Below are 20313 nucleotides of genomic sequence, written 5' to 3'. Positions count from 1 at the left end.
ATTTTTTGTATCACTCAACTCATAAAGAAGTCATCCGAAGCAGAATCTTGCTCAAAGAGAAGATTAAGTCAACATTAATTGATAAATCCTTAAAATATTTGGGGGGTTGAATATTTCTGATTGCAACTGTAACAATATGCTTGTGGGTGAGAGGAATGAGTGAGAATTGTGTCTGAGACTCTTTCTGTGCAGGGACACACCAGACAGAGCAGAACAGAACAGAACAGAATGCCTTTGGAAACCTGTGTCCTCCCTGTAAGGTTCACATGTTTCTGTTGTAATACATTATCCCCCACTTGATTTCCATTTTGGTTTACCCAAATGACACTGGGAACAGTTGGATCAGCCATGGTTTTGCTGTAGTAGGCATAACAAGTGGGTGCACTTTATTTTGTTTAAACAAACACTAGTAAATTAACAACAATCATATCATTGTCAGTAGAACGCTGCAATTTATCTTTTCCTGGATGATTAGCACAACAGCTTTGCCATGGCTTACCATGACAATGCAGCTATTAGTGTATTACTCTTATATGTCTTCAGCTCACAAAGTTACTGTAGCCAGAATATACTGAGGAAATGGTGCTGCTGCGAGCACAGAGAGAGACAGAGGCCGGTTTAGAGGAGGGGACACAGTTACTACATCATCAAATTGACTGCAAGCCTCCAGCCAACAGCTGCTGGTGTAGTTATAACACTTTAACACTTTATACAGTCTTTGATCGAGTGCTTTAGTGAACATGAATTCTGTACTTTGGAAGTACATGATCTAAAGTGTGACACTTGTAAAAAAAAAACATTATGGGTGACTGTGCATCAACTTATTACGATCCACAGTTAAGTTTTATTGGGACTAGACATCAGGTAGCTGTGGTGATTGTGTCAGGAGCAAAGGAAGAGGTCAGGTGACAAAAAGTAAAGAGCAATAAAGTGTTAGAAGGAGCCGGCTGGATGGATGTTTCAACAACCAATCAGACGAGAGAAAAACTGGATATGCTGTCAACATATTTTTTTGCTATTTCAACCATGACAATGAACGTTCTATAAATTTAAGGAAGGAATTGTTTAAAGCCAAGCCACAATCTTTTCCTGAATCAAACCAAGTACGTTTTGTTCCTAAACTAACTAAACCATGACATTACATTTGTTTACACTAAGTAGGTCACTGCCGGTAAACTCTCCTTGTTCACTTGTGGGTCTGTGCATTCAATAGATAGAACCTGTGTGATTGTTCAGGCGAGATTACTTCAATTTGAGCATCACTCCTTGTGTCAGTGCTCTGATCAGAAATACATGTGGTCCAATCATCTGCCACCATAATCCAACACAAAACTAAGCAATTGGAATGCATGCTGTCTTCACTGTGGTCACAAATCCCAGGGTAAAACAATTTATGGTTGAAATATTGATTTCTGAGAGCTATGGACATGTTTTTTGCAAGCAACAAACTGAGGTTTGCAATAGTGCATTGCAGATAGTTTTCACTCCAGTTTATTATTATTATTATTATTATTATACTTCTGGATCATGTTGATGTTATGTGCTCCATGTTTGCATAATGCACATATAGTGGCGACTTTCACACACACAAAAACAAGGCCAGGTAAAGCGAGAGCAGAGGCCGATCTTTCCAAGACACACTACACTGGTTGACCAATCACAACAGACTGGGCTGGACGGCCAAACAGAGCAGACTGGGAGTCATCGCAAGAGGAGCCGTAAAGAAACAGGAGGTAACGCCAAGTGTATAATGGAGAGGATGAAAAGAGGAGCTGCAGCATTGGACAGTTTGAAGAAAGTGATGTTTTCTGAGCATGTTAACCTTTTAATGTCATAACCCAACTTAGAATTATGAACCTGAACATGGGGGTAATATGTCTCCTTTGATTATTTAGGAAAATGTTGAGTAAATAAAATATAGCTGCATGCTTTGGAGAATGACTGGCTCTAATGGAAGTTGTAAGCAGACAGTATTGTTGACTTTAACAGGAAAAAACACTCTTAAAGACATCATGGAGATGTAATACACAACTCACTTTTTGATAGGATGAATCAAGCCATCATTGTATGTGCAGTACCAGAGTGAAAAGACAGAAAGAGAAAGGTTCTTTCTGTCTAATCAAAAATATAACACGTCAAACTATTTGCTTTCCTCTTTGATACTTTTTAAAGTCATTCTCTGTGTTCAGAGGCAGAAAAGCCACTGCTGTGAAACTCAACATGTTTGGCTACAAGAGATATAACATCTGATTTGGTCTGAAACTTATATTTAATATGCAAATGTGACCTTAATTTTGGTTTTCACAAAATATGCCAAAGCCATTTTCTTCAAATTGATCAAACAACAAAAAAACTATACATTAGTTTTACCTGCATTTGAAGATCCAAAGACGTAATAGGTGTGGAGCAGAGCAGGAGAGAGCGTCCCAAAAGACAGACAAGAAAGAAAAGAGATGATTAGCATCTTAACACCATGCAAGAACAGTTTTAAATCCCACCACAGTGAATAAAACATGACAAGATTACATCTCAATAGGTCGAAGACATTGCACTGAGAATTGTAAATATGGAGGATGGGGGGGGGGCAGAGATGCTGGGTCTGTTGCACTCCAACCAATCCAGCTGCTGAAAGCTATCTGTCTCCGCTGTTTGAGACTAATTAGCTGATTCCTCCTGACTGAACGGTGGCTGACGGGATCTGCTCCATGCCAGGGTGAGATAGTGCGTGTGCCAGTTCTCTCTGGCATGGCAGCGAGGGAGAGGCTGGCCTGCAGTCAGGCTTGAGATGAGGTGGAAAGGGCTTCGTTGGTAGCAGCAGAGGGTGAACATCCTCGTGCTCGACGACCAGGAAATTACATACGTAGTGGTAATTATTTTAAACAGAAAGCTTAAATGTAATAAAGCCAAAGAACATTTAAAAAGCACACTAAAATGTCAGCGAGGGAAAGTGAAGTGCAGCCAATTTTGTCAATGAGGCTGTTTATCATGAACAGCTGCTTGTGTGTGTTTGTGAGGAGAATGAGTAATGGAAGTCGGGCTCTACACTGGAATGCCTCCATATCTCATGAAGGGTGAAAAACAACTGAAAATTTACACAAAACACTTCTTTCAGCCTGAAGGTGAATACAAACTCCGGAGAAAGTATGAAATTGTGTTGAATGTAGAAACGAGAGAATGTGGGAGGAGGAGGAGGAGGACGATGAAGACAGAGAGGGGCAGGAGCACTCCTACCGAACCTACTGGTGACTGCGCGTTTATTGAGTTTGAAAAAAACTTAGGAACAGGGTCAGAGGCTAAGATGGTGCAGAGGAGAAGACGGAAAACAACTATAAACACCCACTGGCAGTTCAGAATGAATAGCAAACACCTCTGCCTTGAAACCTGTTGAGAGCTGAGGAACCATTCCGGCCTTAAAGCATTTTATTTCTCCTCTTTACTTCACATCATCATGGCGGTTGGTGGACTGTGTGTAGTGCGCAGTGTAAGTGTGTTTATTGGGAATGAGGGACTAAAGTCGGGGGGGGCAGGGGTCCTTTGTCTGAACTGAATGTCTGTGCAGGAATTTCTTATTGGCTCAGATGGAAAATCTATGTCACTCTCTGATGACTAAAGGATTGTTTTTTTTAATGAAAGCAGACACGGATAATGCCTGTGAGAAGACGGTGCAAATCCCAGCATGCAAACAAACAGAGTGAAAAACGGTTTTGCGGTGAGCACTAGAAGCCAGGTCAGGATTCTCAACACACACACACACACACACACACACACACACACACACACACACACACACACACACACACACACACACACACACACACACACACACACACACACACACACACACACGTTCCCTGTGACCATGAAAAAAAAAGCTGTGACGAACAGTCTCTCCTCTCTCCGGCGGGACAGCACAGTACCGCGTCTCTCCTGCTGTTTGTCTCTGATGTATTTGTTATCTCTCTCATGCTTCTTCCCTTGTTTAAGTCCCTATTCCCTTGTCATGTCCTCCATCCATCCTTCCACTCTTCTCTGTCCTTCTGTATTTCACAGGGGCATGCAGGATGTTTATCATGATGGACTTCATTGTGTTATTCTACGTGAACTCCATGTCAAACAGATGTACATACACGTACCTACAAATGCTTGGGCTCGTTACTGGTGATTCATGACACATCCACTTACATTGCCTTGCATAAGTATTCACCCCCCTTGGACTTTTTCCCATTATGTACTGTTACTAACTGGAATTCAAATAGACTTAAATAAACTTTTTCCCGTTTGATCAACAAAACATGCATAGTACTTTGGAGGTGCAGATTGGATGGAGACCATCTGTGAACCGCAATCTTCAAGTCTTGCCATAGATTCTCTATTGGATTGAGGTCTGGGCTTTGACTGGGCCATTTTAAGACATTAACATTCTTTAATCCAAACCATTCCTTTGTAGCTCTGGCTGTATGTTTAGGGTCATTGTCCTGCTGGAAGATGAACCTCTGCCCCAGTCTCAAGTCTTTTGCAGACTACATCAGATTTTCTTCAAGGATTTCCCTGTATTTGGCTCCATCCATCTTTCCCTCTATTCTGACCAGTTTCCCTGTACCTGCTGAAGAGAAGCATCCCCGCAGCATGATGCTACCACCACCATGTTTCACTGTTGGGATGGTGTGCTCAGGGTGATGGGCAGTGTTGGGTTTTCGCCACACATAGCGTTTTGCATTGAGGCCAAAAAGTTCAATTTTGGTCTCATCTGACCAGAGCACCTTCTTCCACATGTTTGCTGTGTCTCCCACATGGCTTCTGGCAAACTCCAAACGGGATTTTTTATGGATCCCTTTCAACAATGGCTTTCTTCTTGCCACTCTTCCATAAAGGCCAGATTTGTGGAGTAGACGACTAATAGCTGTCCTGTGGACAGATTCTCCCACCTCAGCTGTGGATCTCTGCAACTCCTCCAGAGTAACCATGGGCCTCCTGGTTGCTTCTCTGATTAATTTTCTCCTTGTCCGACTCTTCAGTTTGGGTGGACGGCCTCCTCTTGGTAGGTTTGCGGTTGTGCCATATTCTTTCCATTTTCTTATGATGGATTTTATGGTGCTCAGAGAGATGTTCAAAGCTCTGGATATTTTTTTATAACCTAACCCTGCTTCATATTTCTCCACAACTTTATCCCTGACCTGTTTGGTGAGCTCCTTGGTCTTCATGATGCTGTTTGTTCAGTAATGATCTCCAACAAACTCTGAGTCTGTCACAGAACAGGTGTATTTATACTGAGATTAAATTGCAGACAGGTGGACCCTATTTACTAATTATGTGACTTGCAAATGTGACTTGTGAATGCAATTGGTCGCACCAGATCTTTGTTAGGGGTTTCACAGTAAAGGGGGTGAATACATATGTACTCAACACTTTTCAGATTTTTATTTGTAAATAATTGTGAAATCCATGTAATATTTCCCCCCACTTCCAAATGATGCACTATTTTGTGTTGGTCCATTACATAAACTCACGATGAAATAAATTTTAATCTGTGGTTATACCATGACAAAATGTAGAAAAGTCCAAAGGGGGTGAATACTTATGCAAGGCACTGTAAGTCTTGGCCGAATCCAATTCACACACAGTCAATAGCAGACAAAACCTTAACTGACAGAGCCTCTCCTCTTCTCCTCCCCTCTCCTTTTCCCCTTTGTCTATTTTCTTGTCTCCCTGACTATATAGTCAGTGGAGAGGTCAATAGGTTGAGGAACTATTTGAGTTGTTGTGACTTTGCTGCTCTGAATAGAGGAAGACATAAGGGACAATGTGTAGTTTTCAGCCTGGGTCTGAATCACTTGTGCTTGCCTTGGTCTGTTGCTTACAGGGTTCATTACTACACTATTATGAGCCAGTCAATTAGGGCTTGACGTCATGTCTCCCATTGTTTATTGAGAGAGTGTAGTAGAAAATGAAGGAGCAGGTGGTAGAAGAAATGGAGGAAGATTAGGAAAAGGAGAAAAGTAAGAGGTTGCCCTTAAGATAAAGGGATAAACTGGCAATGTCAGATAAATAAAAAGAAATGCATTCGTTTGAGCAAAAACATTTAACACAATACACCACATAAATAGGAAAACCAAAAGAAATAAATGATGCAGCGTTTGAAAAGATAATCAAAATCAAAAACCCTGAATGGAGTAAATGTTTGAAATGTATTTGTGATTCTGAAACTAGTAACATCCTGCAAACCAGCTGTGATGGCTCATATTTAAAGGTCTATTATTAATTAACCAAAGCAGACAACACAGCTGAGCCGTGATAAAGAAAGAGACGTGAAGTTTTGTGCTGGTTTGAAGGACACAAGATGGAGGTCAGATTGTGGGTGGTTGCTCTGTCTGTGGAGTCTGGTGGAGAAGACACACAGAAGACAAGTGAGGTCCAAACACCGACAGGACACCAGAGAGCAGCTCCAGCCCTCTGGCTGTGACAGAGGACAGACTGGGAGGGAGGACAGCCTTCCAACTTTAGATCAGCTTAAGGACAACATGGAGACATATACGAGGATACAATCACATCATGTGAGAATGTGTCCTTCACTGCAATTGAGCACCGCTACCATGAAAATTTTAAGTACTGTTCAGAGAAACCAGATATGTCCAGACCTCAAATAAAGACTGCGGACTCCCTTGATGGAAGTACAAGCCAATCTAATTTCTGTTATCTGGTGATTAAATGTTCATTTCCTCCATTATGAATGGTCATCAGCTCACCATCTGCTGGGCAACGCAGTAGAGCAGTTGTGATGTAATGTGATCGGACGTGTGGATACACACAGGATAAAAACAGCTCCACTCCAATGAAGGTAGCTGAAGTCAGTGAGGCTGTTGTGGAATATTGTGAAGTCAAATGTTAGAATAGACACAAATTCAGCTGTGTCCCGGAGTCAAATGATAATTTAACACAGGCACAATGTCGGAGCCCAATAGGCTATCTTCAACAACGAATTAGCCTCTGGGGACAACGGTCAATATTTTGGTGCTTTGAATGTAGACAGGAGACATTCAGACTCAGACTCTGTCTTCCATTCACAGTTCACTCTTTACAGACCTACTCATTTATTTTATTGCTTTTCTACGGTGGCCCTGAAAGCTCAACGAACGGCAACTTAAGAAAACACATGCAAGTTGACAAAACACCAGCAAAGTAACAAAACATCTTCATCAATTTCACAACACAACACACTGCAAATAGAGAAACGCGCAGCAAATACCCGAACGCGTTGCAAATAGAGAAACGTGCAGCAAATACCCGAACGCGTTGCAAATAGAGAAACGCGCAACAAATACCGTAACGCGTTGCAAAAAGCCAAACGCGCAGCAAGAAGCCAAACGCGCAGCAAGAAGCCAAACGCGCAGCAAGAAGCCAAACGCGCAGCAAGAAGCCAAACGTGCAGCAAGAAGCCAAACGCGCAGCAAGAAGAGGCCACAACACAACGGAAGTGTTTCCAGGGGACACCTAAAAGTGATAGACACGCCCGGAAGGTGTTGCTGCTGCAGGTATTTGGAGTTTCTAAAGCCGGTGTCCGTCTACTACGTGAGAGTTAACTAAACTGTAAGTTTCTTTGGTTTATTTTCATAAATAATCACTTTATTACTGCAGATATATACTGTTAACCGAGCGTTGACGTTTTGCTTATTATTAGACTTCCAATTGAAAAATACGAAATACACACTTAATTGTGAAAAACGCTAGCTTGCTTTAACGTTTGTATTACTTTCAGAACTGTCATCAAGTAACGTTTGAAGACAAATTAATTATAAATTGTTTAATTAATGGTTAAACCAAGAAGTAAGCAAATTAAGATGCAGTTGACAGCGTTAATATTTTAAAATGTAGACAGAACAGCAGAATACAATGTAACATGCTAACTTTAACCCATTTATTTTTCAGATAAAAATGTTTTGCCCTTTTTGTGGCTTATTATTGGACTCAATCCAGAGCCCAAGATATTGCTGCTCCTGTGGGCGAGATGTTAGTTTCATCCACGCTTCTACAGCATCAACAAGTGCAGGTGAAGACCATAGTTCAATTTAAAATTGTGTCCAAAGGTGACATTATCCTACGAAGCTGCTTGTATATTATCTACTGTACTGCATTGTCATAGGTAATTTCTCTCTCTCTCTCTCTCTCTCTCTCTCTCTCTCTCTCTCTCTCTCTCTCTCTCTCTCTCTCTCTCTCTCTCTCTCTCAGTGACTGTTGCTGGTACCAGTCAACAAAAGGCATGTGCTAACCAGTTCATGAGGTACAGGGCACAGAAAGAAAACGAGAGAAAGACGTTTTCTAAAGGCCCAAAGAAAGCACCAATAGCAGTCAAGGTAAGTTAATATTTATGTTTGACATTGTAAAGTTGCATTTTCAACCTTCTTAACCTTTTGCCCTCCATCTTTTATGACTTTTGATCTAGATTTCGGTTGGGGTAATGAACCAGACAAAACATGGCCTCAAGCCGGTAAGAGGGAAAACACTTCCCCTAAATGTGGAACCTCAGTTGACGGCGGAGCAACTTTTGGCGGTTGCCACAAAAAAACTGAAAGATTTCAACCGAGATATGGAGGATGGCGAATATGTCTTGCTATATCCGGATGGCTCTCAAGTTAAAAATATACCAGGGACTGACACACCTTTTACGATCGAAAAATATAAAGAGGCCATTGGAAAGCCGTACCAAAGGCTCACACTTTATATCTGCACCCTTGAGGTCATGAGTAAGTATTGAAATACAGTGTATGCACATGTAAAACAAATCAAAATACTTTTTGTGATTATTGTTTTGAGTTTGTGGGATTCAAGCAACAGTTAAGTAATTAGTAGCCTAAATATTTAACATGTAATTTGAAATAGAGAACAATCTAATGATAAAAGTCTTCTTCAAGGTCACAGAAATGACTCAGATTCAGAGGACGAGGCGGATGATGAAGTTGTGGTGAGGGTGCCACCCAATATGTCGCCTCTTTCGGACACAGTGGTAGGTACATCTCAGGGATTTATTTGTTCAAGATGTTTGTGCTTACACTGCAGTTGTAACCCATTAAAATATCCTAGACAACAGATGAGGCATATACATTGGTTTTATTCGGTGTTATGGCTATGAATAAGTTTAGGGTCTGATATTTACACTCCGCAGCTATGGGAAAGCCTTGAAAGCAGCACACCGGATTTGTAAGTAAAATATCTGCTGACACATTGTTTTGGTCCCTGTACCAGCCATATAAATAATATGTTTCAGAAAGAGTTTCATGTCCTTTACAAAACAGTCACTATTTCTATTAAATCGTTTCGAATTATTTGTACTTTTTAGGAGATCGACAACATCCCAGTCAAGCAGTGGACAAGTATGTAATATTCTGTACTATAGTAAACCCGCAATTGTCATTATTTTGATTGAGCTGTGATGTTTGGTCTTATCAATGTTACAGACCAAGAGTGAGTCAAGGCCCAAGCAGATGACTACCTCAGTAGATCAGCCCAGCACTTCAAGAGAATTCTACAAGTCAGTCATAACTTTTATTTTTTTTATTCTGACATGTTCAGTGTGGTAAAAATTATTAGGACAGCGACATAGTTTGTTATTGTTTTATACAATACTAGACACAGACTAGATAAACTGTATTTCACTGTTTATTTCAAAAGGCAATTGTTCTTTTACCTTTCTTCCACAGTACATACACAGATATATATGCACCTGTTGTAATTGAGAGCAGTTCCTCAGATTCTGGGGAAGAGGAGAAGTTCCAAGAGGATCACAGGTACTATCACATATAAGAAGTACTATCGGCACATAGTTGTTTACCTTAAGCCTTCCTTATTTTTCTAACCCTCAGACAAACTATGTATTTTGTCAACTGAACACATTTTTAGTTGCTTTCAGTAGTCATAGGATTTATTTAACGAAGTCAAATCTTAAAGGACCTGTCAAGTTTGTTCTCCCCAGTTGTCCCTCTGCAGAAGAACATGGTCATGTGGAACAACCTATTACTTAGGTCAAATTGTGATGTCAGACATCAGCTTATCATTTTCGAGTAATGTAAAAAGCCCATAAAAAACTAAAACTAAGTTTTAGTTATATTTTAAATGATCCACACATCTAAGAAGAGACAGTCTTAAAATGTTCTTGCCGTTAACTGACTGTTTTCTTATACTACAGTGATGGACTGACAGCTGCAGACGTGGTCCTAAATCTGTCACAGAAACTTGACACAAAGTCCTGTAGCAGATTTAATATAAACCGGTCCAATGTCTGGGATGGTGCCATTAGAGGGTTCAAGCGATCCTCGTATGACCCTAGCTACACTCTAATGGTGAAATTCACGGATGATGTAGGGTTGACCGAAGACGCTGTGGACACCGGTGGGCCTACCAGAGAATTTCTTACCCTTTTGATGGACTCCATCAAGACAAGACAAGTATTTTACGGCAAAGACAATGCCAAATACCTGTCATTTGATTGCAAAGGTAATCCTTAGGTGTCACGTTTTTATAATGTTGCAAAGTTATTTGTCCTAACATTGCAATATTTGTATTTTGTAGCTGTAGAAGAGGATGAATACTTCCAGATAGGAAGAATGATTGCCGTCTCCTGTGTCAATGATGGTCCAGGGCCTCGTTGTCTTTCCCCAAACCTCTTCCTCTACCTCATTGGTAAATCTAAGATAATTGAGGCTCCAATTGAGGACATACATGATGAGGAAGTGAAGAAGGCCCTCTTGGAGGTACTTTGTTGGGCTGGGTTAAGCAATTTCATGAAATCATGAAACCGACACAAAAGAAGATGAATTGATACCTCCGTGGCTGAAAAATAGTTTGTTTGACAGTACTGTAATAGAGAACTTCCATGTGGAAAGGGACTCTAAATAAAAAATAGACTTAACTATTTTCAAACCTGTCTTTGAATTAAATGTACACAATTCAGTGTTATTAATATAATGCCTTAAATTAGATTTTAAGAGATATATTCTGCTGTTATGTGTTGATAAAAGGCCTGTAGATATTCCCATCTTCCAATATACTGACATACCGTTCTGACCAGCGGAGAGATATCCAAACAAATCCAGTAGAAACCACTGTTTGATGAGTGCTCCCAGCCTTAAAGGGATAGTTTGGCTTGTTTGAAGTAGGGTTGTATGAGATACTTATTCCTGCTGTAGACAGGGTCAGAACGGATTTTAGCCACCGTTAAAAAATGTTTATCAATTTAAGTGAACGCTATATTTAGAATATTTTCACGGGTTTACTTTGTTGTCAGAGATCCTTTTTCTGACTGGGAACTGAAGCCATTGTTAGGTGGTTTGTTAACTGCTCTATGTTTTTCACTAGATAAAGAGCACAACATCACTTAGGGAACTCCGGGGTCTCACAGAAAAGCACTCAAGTATGCTTCAGACAGCAGGCTGTTGTCGATTTATGAGGACTCTGGAGGATCAGAAAAAAGTCGTCGAGGATTACATTCAGTGGTATTTCATCTACCGTAACCATCATTCCATCCAGAGGTATAACATATTCGGTCTATTCTGTGGAACAAATTCCTTGTACATTGTACTTGGCAAATAAATAAATATTTCTGTATGTGTTGTAGGTTCAAGGAAGGACTAGCGACGCTGGATTTTATTAACGCACTGGAACAGCATCCTTCATTGTTCTTCTCATTCATGTGCTACACGGAGACAAAACTGACTGCTGATGTTTTGGAAAACATCTTTCAGGTGGAGTTCAGTCCACCTGGTAGCACCAGGTGTCAGGAAGAGACCAGAGTACTGGGCTACTGGCGAGATTATCTGCTCTACGTTGAAGGTATTGACTTCAAAATTATAAGACCTGCAGAATCATCAATGCATTAAACAGTGAGATATAAAACTTTAACTGCAGCAATCGTTTTCTGCCACAATCTATTCTTAAAACAACAAATGCCTAACAAATTCCTCCCCCCCTCCCTGCCAGAAAAACAGGCGAGCCCATTTTTGGAGGATGTCCTGATGTTTGGGACCGGGCTGAGGGAAGTTCCTCTTGCAACTATACAGCCACAGCCGCAGATACTGTTTCAAAAGACCTCACGCTTTCCTGTCGCAAATGTATGTTCTAATACAATTAAGATTCCGATCTTACAAACCTATGAAGACTTTCAAGAAGCCATGGATTTTGGCATACAAAATGCCCCTGGGTTTGGGCTTCTTTAAAGCTCAAACCAATTGCTGATCACTGGAATGTCCAGCAAGTACTTATTTAAAGCCCAAAACCTGGTTCACCAAAGTTAATGTTAAGCTGTTATATTCAAATGTTGCAAATGTGCCACTTATTTTATGACCATTTTAGGAAAGCAGACATGTTCATATATCAGTCTGAGTTTTTAGCCTGCAATTTGTTAGTTAAAGTTTCAAGCTATTTTATCAAAACGAGGCACATTCAGTTTAAACATTTTGATTGTACTGTTACACTGTTCAACATCTTGAAGCTGTTTTATTTTTTTACATGTTACAGTTTTCATTAAAGACCACAGGGTTTTCCATGTGTGGTATATTCATTGTGTTGACAAAATCTAAAATGTACAAAAGAAACTGATGTAACAGAACAAATAAATGAACAAATACACAAGGCTGTTGGATGTTAGTTATTTTTACAATAATTTATTTACATAACACGTATGTCTACCAGTCAAATTATGTTGCAGAACCAGGAGCTGAAGATTCTAAAGTCCAGACATATTCTTGAGTGATATGTAATTCACAACAGCAGTTGTCCAGTTGACTGGTAGAGCAAGCCCACTCTGTCTCTCCAAGTCTGCAAAATGACTTTGGAGATCAACATCACCACACAGACTGCGCGGAGCTGGCAGTAAGTCATCAAACTGGTGTAGGGCTTCCTGGGACACTGGGAATCCACATTCCCTTCCGTCAAACCTAAGGCCAGTCAGAAATCAAAAAGCTTTAAGTCAAGTCATTATAAATTGATCATTTAACCCCCCAAAAGGTAGGCAAAAATGCAAAATAAGAATTATAATTCAAACTAATCTGTTGACAGAAATGAGCCACAAGTTAATTTATGGTTTGACAGAAGCTCTTTCAAACAAATAAAGTCATTATATTAGCTTCTACCACAAGGCACTTTTTTGTATTTATAAGATAAATTCACCTTTTTGCTTTGTACATTTTAAATGTAGGTTTGGTGTGGAAGGGTAATTTTAGTTATTGTATCTGAGTTCCCTTTGGAAAGAATGAAATAGTTTTCATACTTTGGAATTTTTCATTTGATGAATTTGTCATATTGGGCCAGTATACCAAAGGTGTAAGCAAAGTCTCAGTGCAGGACCCTGTAGAAGTTGCAGAGCATCTCACTATACACTTGATCTGCTTTAGGCATCACACATATTGTGTTCAAATTAACTCAAGTGAAAATGCAATCATATATTTATAAAACATGGTCACATAGCACATACTGTAAATACAAACCTGTCAGGCAGGTGGTACATGGCTTCTGGTTTACCCGATGGACAACGAGATTGACGAACAGGTCGGATGGTGTGGTTGTTCCAAAGTTGTCTGTACTCATCAAGCTCTTTCTGCAAGACGGCCAGGAAGACATACCGTATGAGGCACTTGTGCTCATGGCTGCCGTTGAAAAGGTGCCTCTCTCTCAGGTCACTGAAGACATCAATCCAGAACTGAGTCCTAATGGTGGAATGACAAAGTCTTTGTAGTGTTGTTACTCTTTTGTAATGTAGATTGTTGACACAGCTGAAAACCTCTGGCATGTGAAAACACATAAAACACAGAACTGACTACATAGCAGCATTACATACAGTGCTGTGAAAAATTTGCCCCCTTCCTGATTTTTTTTTTTTTTGCATTTTTGTCACACTTAAATGATTCAGATCATCAGACAAATTTGTACATTAGACAAAGATAACCAGATTAAATACAAAATGCAGTTTTTAAATGATGATTTCATTTATTAAGTGAAAAAGTCTATCCAAACCTACTTGGCCCTCTGTGAAAAAGTAATTGCCCCCTAAACCTGATAAGTGGTTGTGCCACCCTTGGCGGCAACAACTGCAATCAGATGTTTGTGATAACTGCCAATGAGTCTTTCACATCGCTGTGGAGGAATTTTGCACCACTCTTCTTTGCAGAATTCTTTTAATTCAGCAACATTGGATGGTTTTCGAGCATAAATGGCCACAGCATCTCTAGCCAAATAAGTCCGGACTTTGACTAGGTGACTCAAAAACATTCATTTTGTTTTTTTTGAGCCATTCGAGTGGACATGCTGGTGCGCTTGAGCATGATGTCACAAACTGATGGCCGTACATTCTCCTTCAGGACTTTCTTTTAGAGAGCAGAATTCATGGTTCCATCAATTATGGCAAGTAATCCAGGTCCTGAAGCTGCAAAGCAACCCCAGAACATCACACTACCGCCATCATGTTTGACTGTTGTTATGATGTTGTTTTTATGAAATGCTGTTTTAGTTCTAGTTTTACGCCAGACGTAACAGTACCCAACTCTTCCAAAAAGTTTTGGGTATCATCAATAGGTTTTTTGGCAAATGTGAGACAGGCCTTTGTGTTCTTTTGGTCAGCAGTGGCTTTCGCCTTGGAACACTCCCATGGATGCCATTTTTGCTCAGTCTCTTTCTTATTGTTGTATCATGAACACTGACCGTAACTGAGGCAAGTGAGGCCTGCAGTTCCTTAGATGTTGTTCTGGGTCTTTTATGACCTCCTGGAGGAGTCGTCGATGCGCTCTTGGAGTAATTTTAGTAGGCTGGCCACTCCTGGTAAGGTTCACAACCGTTCCAAGTCTTCTCCATATGTGGATAATGTCTCTGACCGTGGTTCACTGAAGTCCTAAAGCCTTAGAAATGGCTGTGTAATTTTCCAGACTGATACATGTCAATTACTTCGTTTCTCATCTGTTTTTGTATTTACTGTGGTTATCTTTGTCTAATATTAAAATTAGTTTGATGATCTGAAACATTTAAGTGTGACAAATATGCAAAAAAATAAGAAACCCAGAAGAGGGCAAATACTTTTTCACAGCACTGTACATGTTCTTGGAATTGACCTTAAAAGTCTTGTACCTTTGCTTTCTGAAGAAAGACCACCAACTCTCGATTCGTTGGTTTGCCGTTGAGGTGCCATACATGTGACTGAGGGATCCTGCAAAGTCATCTCTATGCTGAGATCTTAATGCACAATGCATTGCTGCCATAGTGCCATTTTCAGTTCCACAGTCTGTGCGAAGGCGGGCTGGGAGTTGTCCAAACTCAGATACACACTGCATATAATACTGTGCTATGATCCCTGGATCATTATTAGTGCTGCCACTCATGAGCCACATTACTTTCCTTGAGAAGCCATCAATGCAGCCACTGATGGCAATACCAAAGGGTTTCAATTTATCATACCCATCAGCATGCCACACTTGGTTTGGTCCCTCTGTGAAGTATCCTCTTCTGACAAACCTGCGCCTAGAGCGAAGTTGAACTCCAGATGGATCCAGTCTGGCAATGGTTTGCCTAACATCATCTCTTTTAACTGTCAGGTGATACTTCTGTTGCAATGTCTGCCACATGGCTCTGTAACCTAACAGCTGACCAGAGCCTCTCAGTTCCTGTGCAACAGTTGCCTGCACAGTGGCAATGGGAGTATAATTTGTCCTCCTAGTTAGGCCTGCTTCTTTTAGCCTCCTCTTTAAAGTGCTGAGATTCATAAAAATGTTGTGCTTTTTTCCAAGAAAATCTAGGATCACCTCGTATGTGTGACCGTCTGAGAAATATTTTTGGATGAGGCCTGTCTCCGTGACTTCATCCAATATGGGTCCTGGACCAGAAGGGAAAATAGAACAGGGTCATTAGGAATGCAGGGATGCAGAGACAAAACTAATAAGAAAAACACAAATGTATCAGTAGCAAGAAAGAATAAAACAGGTGAACTGTTTGATGCACACATAGAGTATAAAGTATTTAGTCAATCAATCAATCAAATTTTATTTGTATAGCTCATATTCACAAATCACAACAGCCACGGCCATTGGGCGGCCGTGGCTGAGGGGTAGAGTGGTCGTCCTCCAACCTGAAGGTCAACAGTTAGATCCCCAGTCTGACCTATCTGCATGCCGAGGTGTCTTTGGGCAAGATTCTGAACCCAGAATGGCCCCCAATAGATTAACAAAGTGCTGCGAATAGATGCACTGTATGAATATGTGTGTGAATGGTGAATGTAAAACTGTACTTTTAAGCGTTTGAGTGGTCATCAAGACTAGAGAAGAGCTATATAAATACAAAACCAGTTACCATAGGGCTTTACAAGGTGCGACAACCTCTGCCCTTAACCCTAAACAAGTGTAAGGAAAAACTACAAAAAAACTTTTCACAGGGTAAAAAGATAGTAAAAACTTCAGAGAGTAACATGTGAGGGATCCCTCTCCCAGGATGGACAGAAGTGCTATTAGTCTGCTCAATGTGTGCGCAACTTTAACTTGGATTGGCATTTAACATTACTAGCATCAAAGTCTCACTGACAATGATAACCTCATCTTCAATATTACCTTCTTTACCAATGATGTAAACATACCACTATTGTTTTGTATTTAAGCATATTAAGCTTATAAGTCAGAACACAGAAACCTAGATGCATACTTTTATCACCTGTGTGGTGAACAACAGGCCCTTTTCACAGCAGCCATTTTAACATGTCATTGCAGGGCAAACACATATGTACTTAATAACATTCATTATTGCCCTGTTCCATTTAGGTTGGCCTGGGAAACACTCTTAATTAACCTTTTACCTAAAAGAGGAAGGTTTAACATATAAGAAGAATAATTCCTTCACAGGCATTACTTACAAAAGTAAGTCTACATCATTCATTAACACATTACCACATCATGCACAAAGAAGACATTTAAACTCAAATACTAGTGAAGAGCTTACCATCTTCTGCAAAAGGTGACAAAAACTCAATGTTGCTGCCACAGGAGCCACAAAAACGTCCACCACGTCCAACAAATTGGTTTCCACAATATGGACAATACATTGCCTGGAGAAAAGGAAGAATGTGAATGCTAAGTGCTGTAAATTATTCTTAAACAGGGGCTGTCTTTTTAGCGCTGTTTCTTCAGTTTAACAGGAAAAGACGGCATGTTTCGAGCTCATACAATTGAGGAGGCATTCCTCCGAAAGACATGCTACTTGAGATCGTATACGTCTCGGGGGTTAACAGTATACAGTAATAAAGTTGATTATTTATGAAAATAAACCCAAACAAAACTTACAGTTTAGTTAACGTTCACGTGGTAGACGGACACCGGCGTTAGAAACTCCAAACAGCTGCAGCAACAACATCCGGGCGTGTCCATCACTTTTAGGTGTCCCCTGGAAACACTTCCGTTGTGTTGTGGCCTCTTCTTGCTGCGCGTTTGGCTTCTTGCTGCGCGTTTGGCTTCTTGCTGCGCGTTTGGCTTCTTGCTGCGCGTTTGGCTTCTTGCTGCGCGTTTGGCTTTTTGCTGCGCGTTAAGGTATTTGCTGCGCGTTTCTCTATTTGCTGCGCGTTTCTCTATTTGCTGCGCGTTCGGGTATTTGCTGCGCGTTCGGGTATTTGCTGCACGTTTCTCTATTTGCAACGCGTTCGGGTATTTGCTGCGCGTTTCTCTATTTGCAGCGTGTTGTGTTGTGAAATTGATGAAGATGTTTTGTTACTTTGCTGGTGTTTTGTCAACTTGCATGTGTTTTCTTAAGTTGCCGTTCGTTGAGCTTTCAGGGCCACCGTACTTTTCTCTTCATAAAACACCAGAAGATACTTGTTGTTGGTGTTTTAGGTCCAGGCGACATTTTGGCTGATCTCTATCAACAGCTATCTTCATATGAATGTAGATAAATTAAAAGTCATGTGTTGCATCTCATGAGCTCTGCACACCAACTGTTAACCTGCGGGCAACAGAAGCTTGCCCAGTGGTCAAATAATGAATGGAAACCAGTGGGCCCCTTCCCTCTGAATCTTGTTCTTTACCTACAGTGTCTGCATGCAATACATGCCCAATAAGAAACCTTTTAGTCGGAGTGACTTTTCATTAATTTCAGAGCACTCACTGCAGCAGTAAAGAACTGCGAAGACTGAAGACATTTTTCTGTGGCACAAGGTGTCTGAATGAATTTCCTCTTTGTGTCACTTTGTACCTGAGGTTTAAAAGCTTCTCCCAGAGGGAGTGATGTGTTTCTTTCCCATGCGATGTTTCCATCTCCTGTAATATTTGAGCACAGCTTGTGAGCTTTGAAGCAAAATGTACTGTAAGTCTTTGATGCACTTTATTTGTTTCACACAGTACATAAAAGTCGGTCATTACCTGAGTCTCAGGATAACCCTGAGTACAGGGCACAAGTCACTGTGATTTTGCCTGTTCAAATTGTGCCTGTTGATCTCAGAATATTTGTCATGACGGGCAAATTAAGTTAAAAAGCTAAACTCTGTATTGTCACAGTGACGTCACCCATCAAACGTACAGTTGTGACATTATCACTGACATCACAGCAAGTGCAGGTTTAAAGTTAAAGGAGTTTAGGGCTAGGGATGGAGTCTCGACGACTGCTCAGACCAAAACACTTCACAGTCACTGCACTCCGGGTCTTCAGAAAAACACCCCACCAAGTCTGAAGATGAGTCATTAGATGGGCTGCTGTGGAGAGAATCTAAGAAGAGGCGCACAGACACGAAGACAGACTGACAGAGGTTTCTGGATTCATTCGCAGGGTGTAGCCACAGTCACATTCCATGCTATGTAATAATTTACACAGTGTTGCCTGATATATTTTAGTATGCACTGTGAAACAAGCAGCACATTGTTATGGTTAAATGGTTTGTTTCACACTATTAAGTTTATAGGGTACATAAACAACCATTAGCTGTAACAGCTGAGATACACAACCAACCTCCATGGAAACAGGCAGGTTAAGCTTTGATCTCTGATCTTTGAAGTCTGTTAAATTAACTCATTACCTCATCACGCTATGTTTTATAACAATGCCACATACTGAAAGGCTTATTAGTGAAAAACTAAAAAAGATACTTAAAATTTTTTTCAAATAAGAAGAAATAGAGGCTTATACGCATATCTTAGAAATCCTGTCTGTATGTGGCTCACTTATTTAGAATTATTAGATGTACTACCTTTATAAAAACGTTTTTTCCCCTCATCTTTAAATATAAAGGTGACTGCTTAGGTTTCTGAATACCTAAACAATTGAACAAAAAAACTTTTAATTATTGAAAATACAAAAAAAACATACAATAACAATGGGTTAGGCAGTGTAGACACTGATATTAATAAATTGGAGGAAACATATAAACATTTGAAAATATCTGTTTGCGTCACTTTTGCCTTGTGAGGTTGAAATACTGTTAAATTAATGTAAGCACTTTGAAATGTAGTTATAAGAATTACTTTAAATACAAAATTATGTATTAAATCTATTCAAACAACTTTTTAGAAGCCGTCATTTTTCATTGACCTAACACCACTCATCTCTTTGGATTCTCACCAGACGTGTGTGATAAAAGCCTAAGAAACTGCAGGTTTGGCTTTGGATTGATTTGGATATGCAATACATTATAACTACGATAGTAATAAACATTTAATAAACAGGCCACTAGTGCTCTATTGCAGCCTCGACTGGGACTCATCAACATTGTCGATCAAGACAACAGGGCCTTCATGATAGCAGTGACGGCAACTCATTTTACGGAGCAGTGCTTCACTTTAAATAAACAGGTGAACAGCTCTTTGTGCAGCAACAGCTTCAGGTTCCGTTGACTGGCTCCTGCAGCAGGTCTTCACTCGCTGCAGCCCAATTACTGCAGGTCCCTTTTACAGTGTCAGAAGGAAAGCTGCAACCATCATCACCATCGATCAAACAAACAGTCCATTCCAAACCGACCGGTTTAGAGCAGGCACATCATTAGTGTTATCAACTCTCCCAACAGCTGTCAACTCATTTCCAGTCGGTTCTAATTAATTTAGATGATACATTCTCCAGTCATGAGTCATACATTCACAATGCACACACAAGGAGAACATCAGCCATTAAATCAATTAATGTCACAAGCTCATGTCCACCATCATCAGTGGCTGTCTGTCAATGTCTGCTCAGCGTTCTGTGTGCAGTGAATCGCTTATTGTCCAAAAATAAAGTTGACAGTCACAATAATAATTGACACAATAGTACAGGCCCAGCAGCCGCACACAGATAAATGGTTGGATGCTAATAGATTATTTGCCAGAGGTGACCGATTCAGTG

At 40.4% G+C, this 20313-nt stretch overlaps 2 protein-coding genes and 1 long non-coding RNA gene across 3 annotated transcripts; 2 read left to right on the top strand and 1 right to left on the bottom strand.

The window, feature by feature from the left end:
• The first annotated feature begins 7469 nt into the window (after window positions 1-7469).
• Window positions 7470-8551, top strand: LOC128440293 (uncharacterized). The gene is made up of 4 exons (XR_008338502.1): window positions 7470-7584; window positions 7924-8044; window positions 8224-8348; window positions 8438-8551. It is a non-coding gene; the product is annotated as an uncharacterized LOC128440293 (long non-coding RNA).
• Window positions 8552-8581: 30 nt separating this feature from the next.
• Window positions 8582-11369, top strand: LOC128439744 (uncharacterized). Its single transcript, XM_053422134.1, has 9 exons — window positions 8582-8738; window positions 8907-8998; window positions 9158-9192; window positions 9332-9365; window positions 9450-9523; window positions 9693-9779; window positions 10178-10380; window positions 10561-10671; window positions 11347-11369. The coding sequence occupies exons 1-9, from the start codon at window positions 8582-8584 to the stop codon at window positions 11367-11369; spliced, it is 816 nt and encodes a 271-aa protein (XP_053278109.1).
• A 1259-nt stretch (window positions 11370-12628) lies between these two features.
• LOC128440291 (uncharacterized) lies at window positions 12629-17328 on the bottom strand. Its single transcript, XM_053422963.1, has 5 exons — window positions 17298-17328; window positions 16957-17062; window positions 15103-15844; window positions 13473-13691; window positions 12629-12923 (listed from the first exon to the last, which is right to left on the bottom strand). The coding sequence occupies exons 2-5, from the start codon at window positions 17057-17059 to the stop codon at window positions 12713-12715; spliced, it is 1275 nt and encodes a 424-aa protein (XP_053278938.1). The 5' UTR covers window positions 17060-17062; window positions 17298-17328; the 3' UTR covers window positions 12629-12712.
• Between the last annotated feature and the right edge of the window lie 2985 nt (window positions 17329-20313).

Source organism: Pleuronectes platessa, chromosome 5 (assembly GCF_947347685.1).
Source record: "Pleuronectes platessa chromosome 5, fPlePla1.1, whole genome shotgun sequence".
In the NCBI taxonomy this organism is placed as follows: Eukaryota; Metazoa; Chordata; class Actinopteri; order Pleuronectiformes; family Pleuronectidae; genus Pleuronectes; species Pleuronectes platessa.
This window is presented reverse-complemented; position numbering and strand designations above follow the sequence as displayed.

Coding starts and splice junctions, on each gene's coding strand:
- LOC128440291 (XM_053422963.1), bottom strand. CDS start 17,059: ATGTATTGTCCATATTGTGGAAACCAATTTGTTGGACGTGGTGGACGT. Junction 15,845..16,956: donor GTCACCTTTTGCAGAAGATG/GTAAGCTCTTCA, acceptor CTTCTGGTCCAG/GACCCATATTGGATGAAGTC. Junction 13,692..15,102: donor TCTTTCTTCAGAAAGCAAAG/GTACAAGACTTT, acceptor TTCCACCATTAG/GACTCAGTTCTGGATTGATG.
- LOC128439744 (XM_053422134.1), top strand. CDS start 8,582: ATGGAGGATGGCGAATATGTCTTGCTATATCCGGATGGCTCTCAAGTT. Junction 9,780..10,177: donor AAGTTCCAAGAGGATCACAG/GTACTATCACAT, acceptor CTTATACTACAG/TGATGGACTGACAGCTGCAG. Junction 10,672..11,346: donor CCTCTTCCTCTACCTCATTG/GTAAATCTAAGA, acceptor GTTTTTCACTAG/ATAAAGAGCACAACATCACT.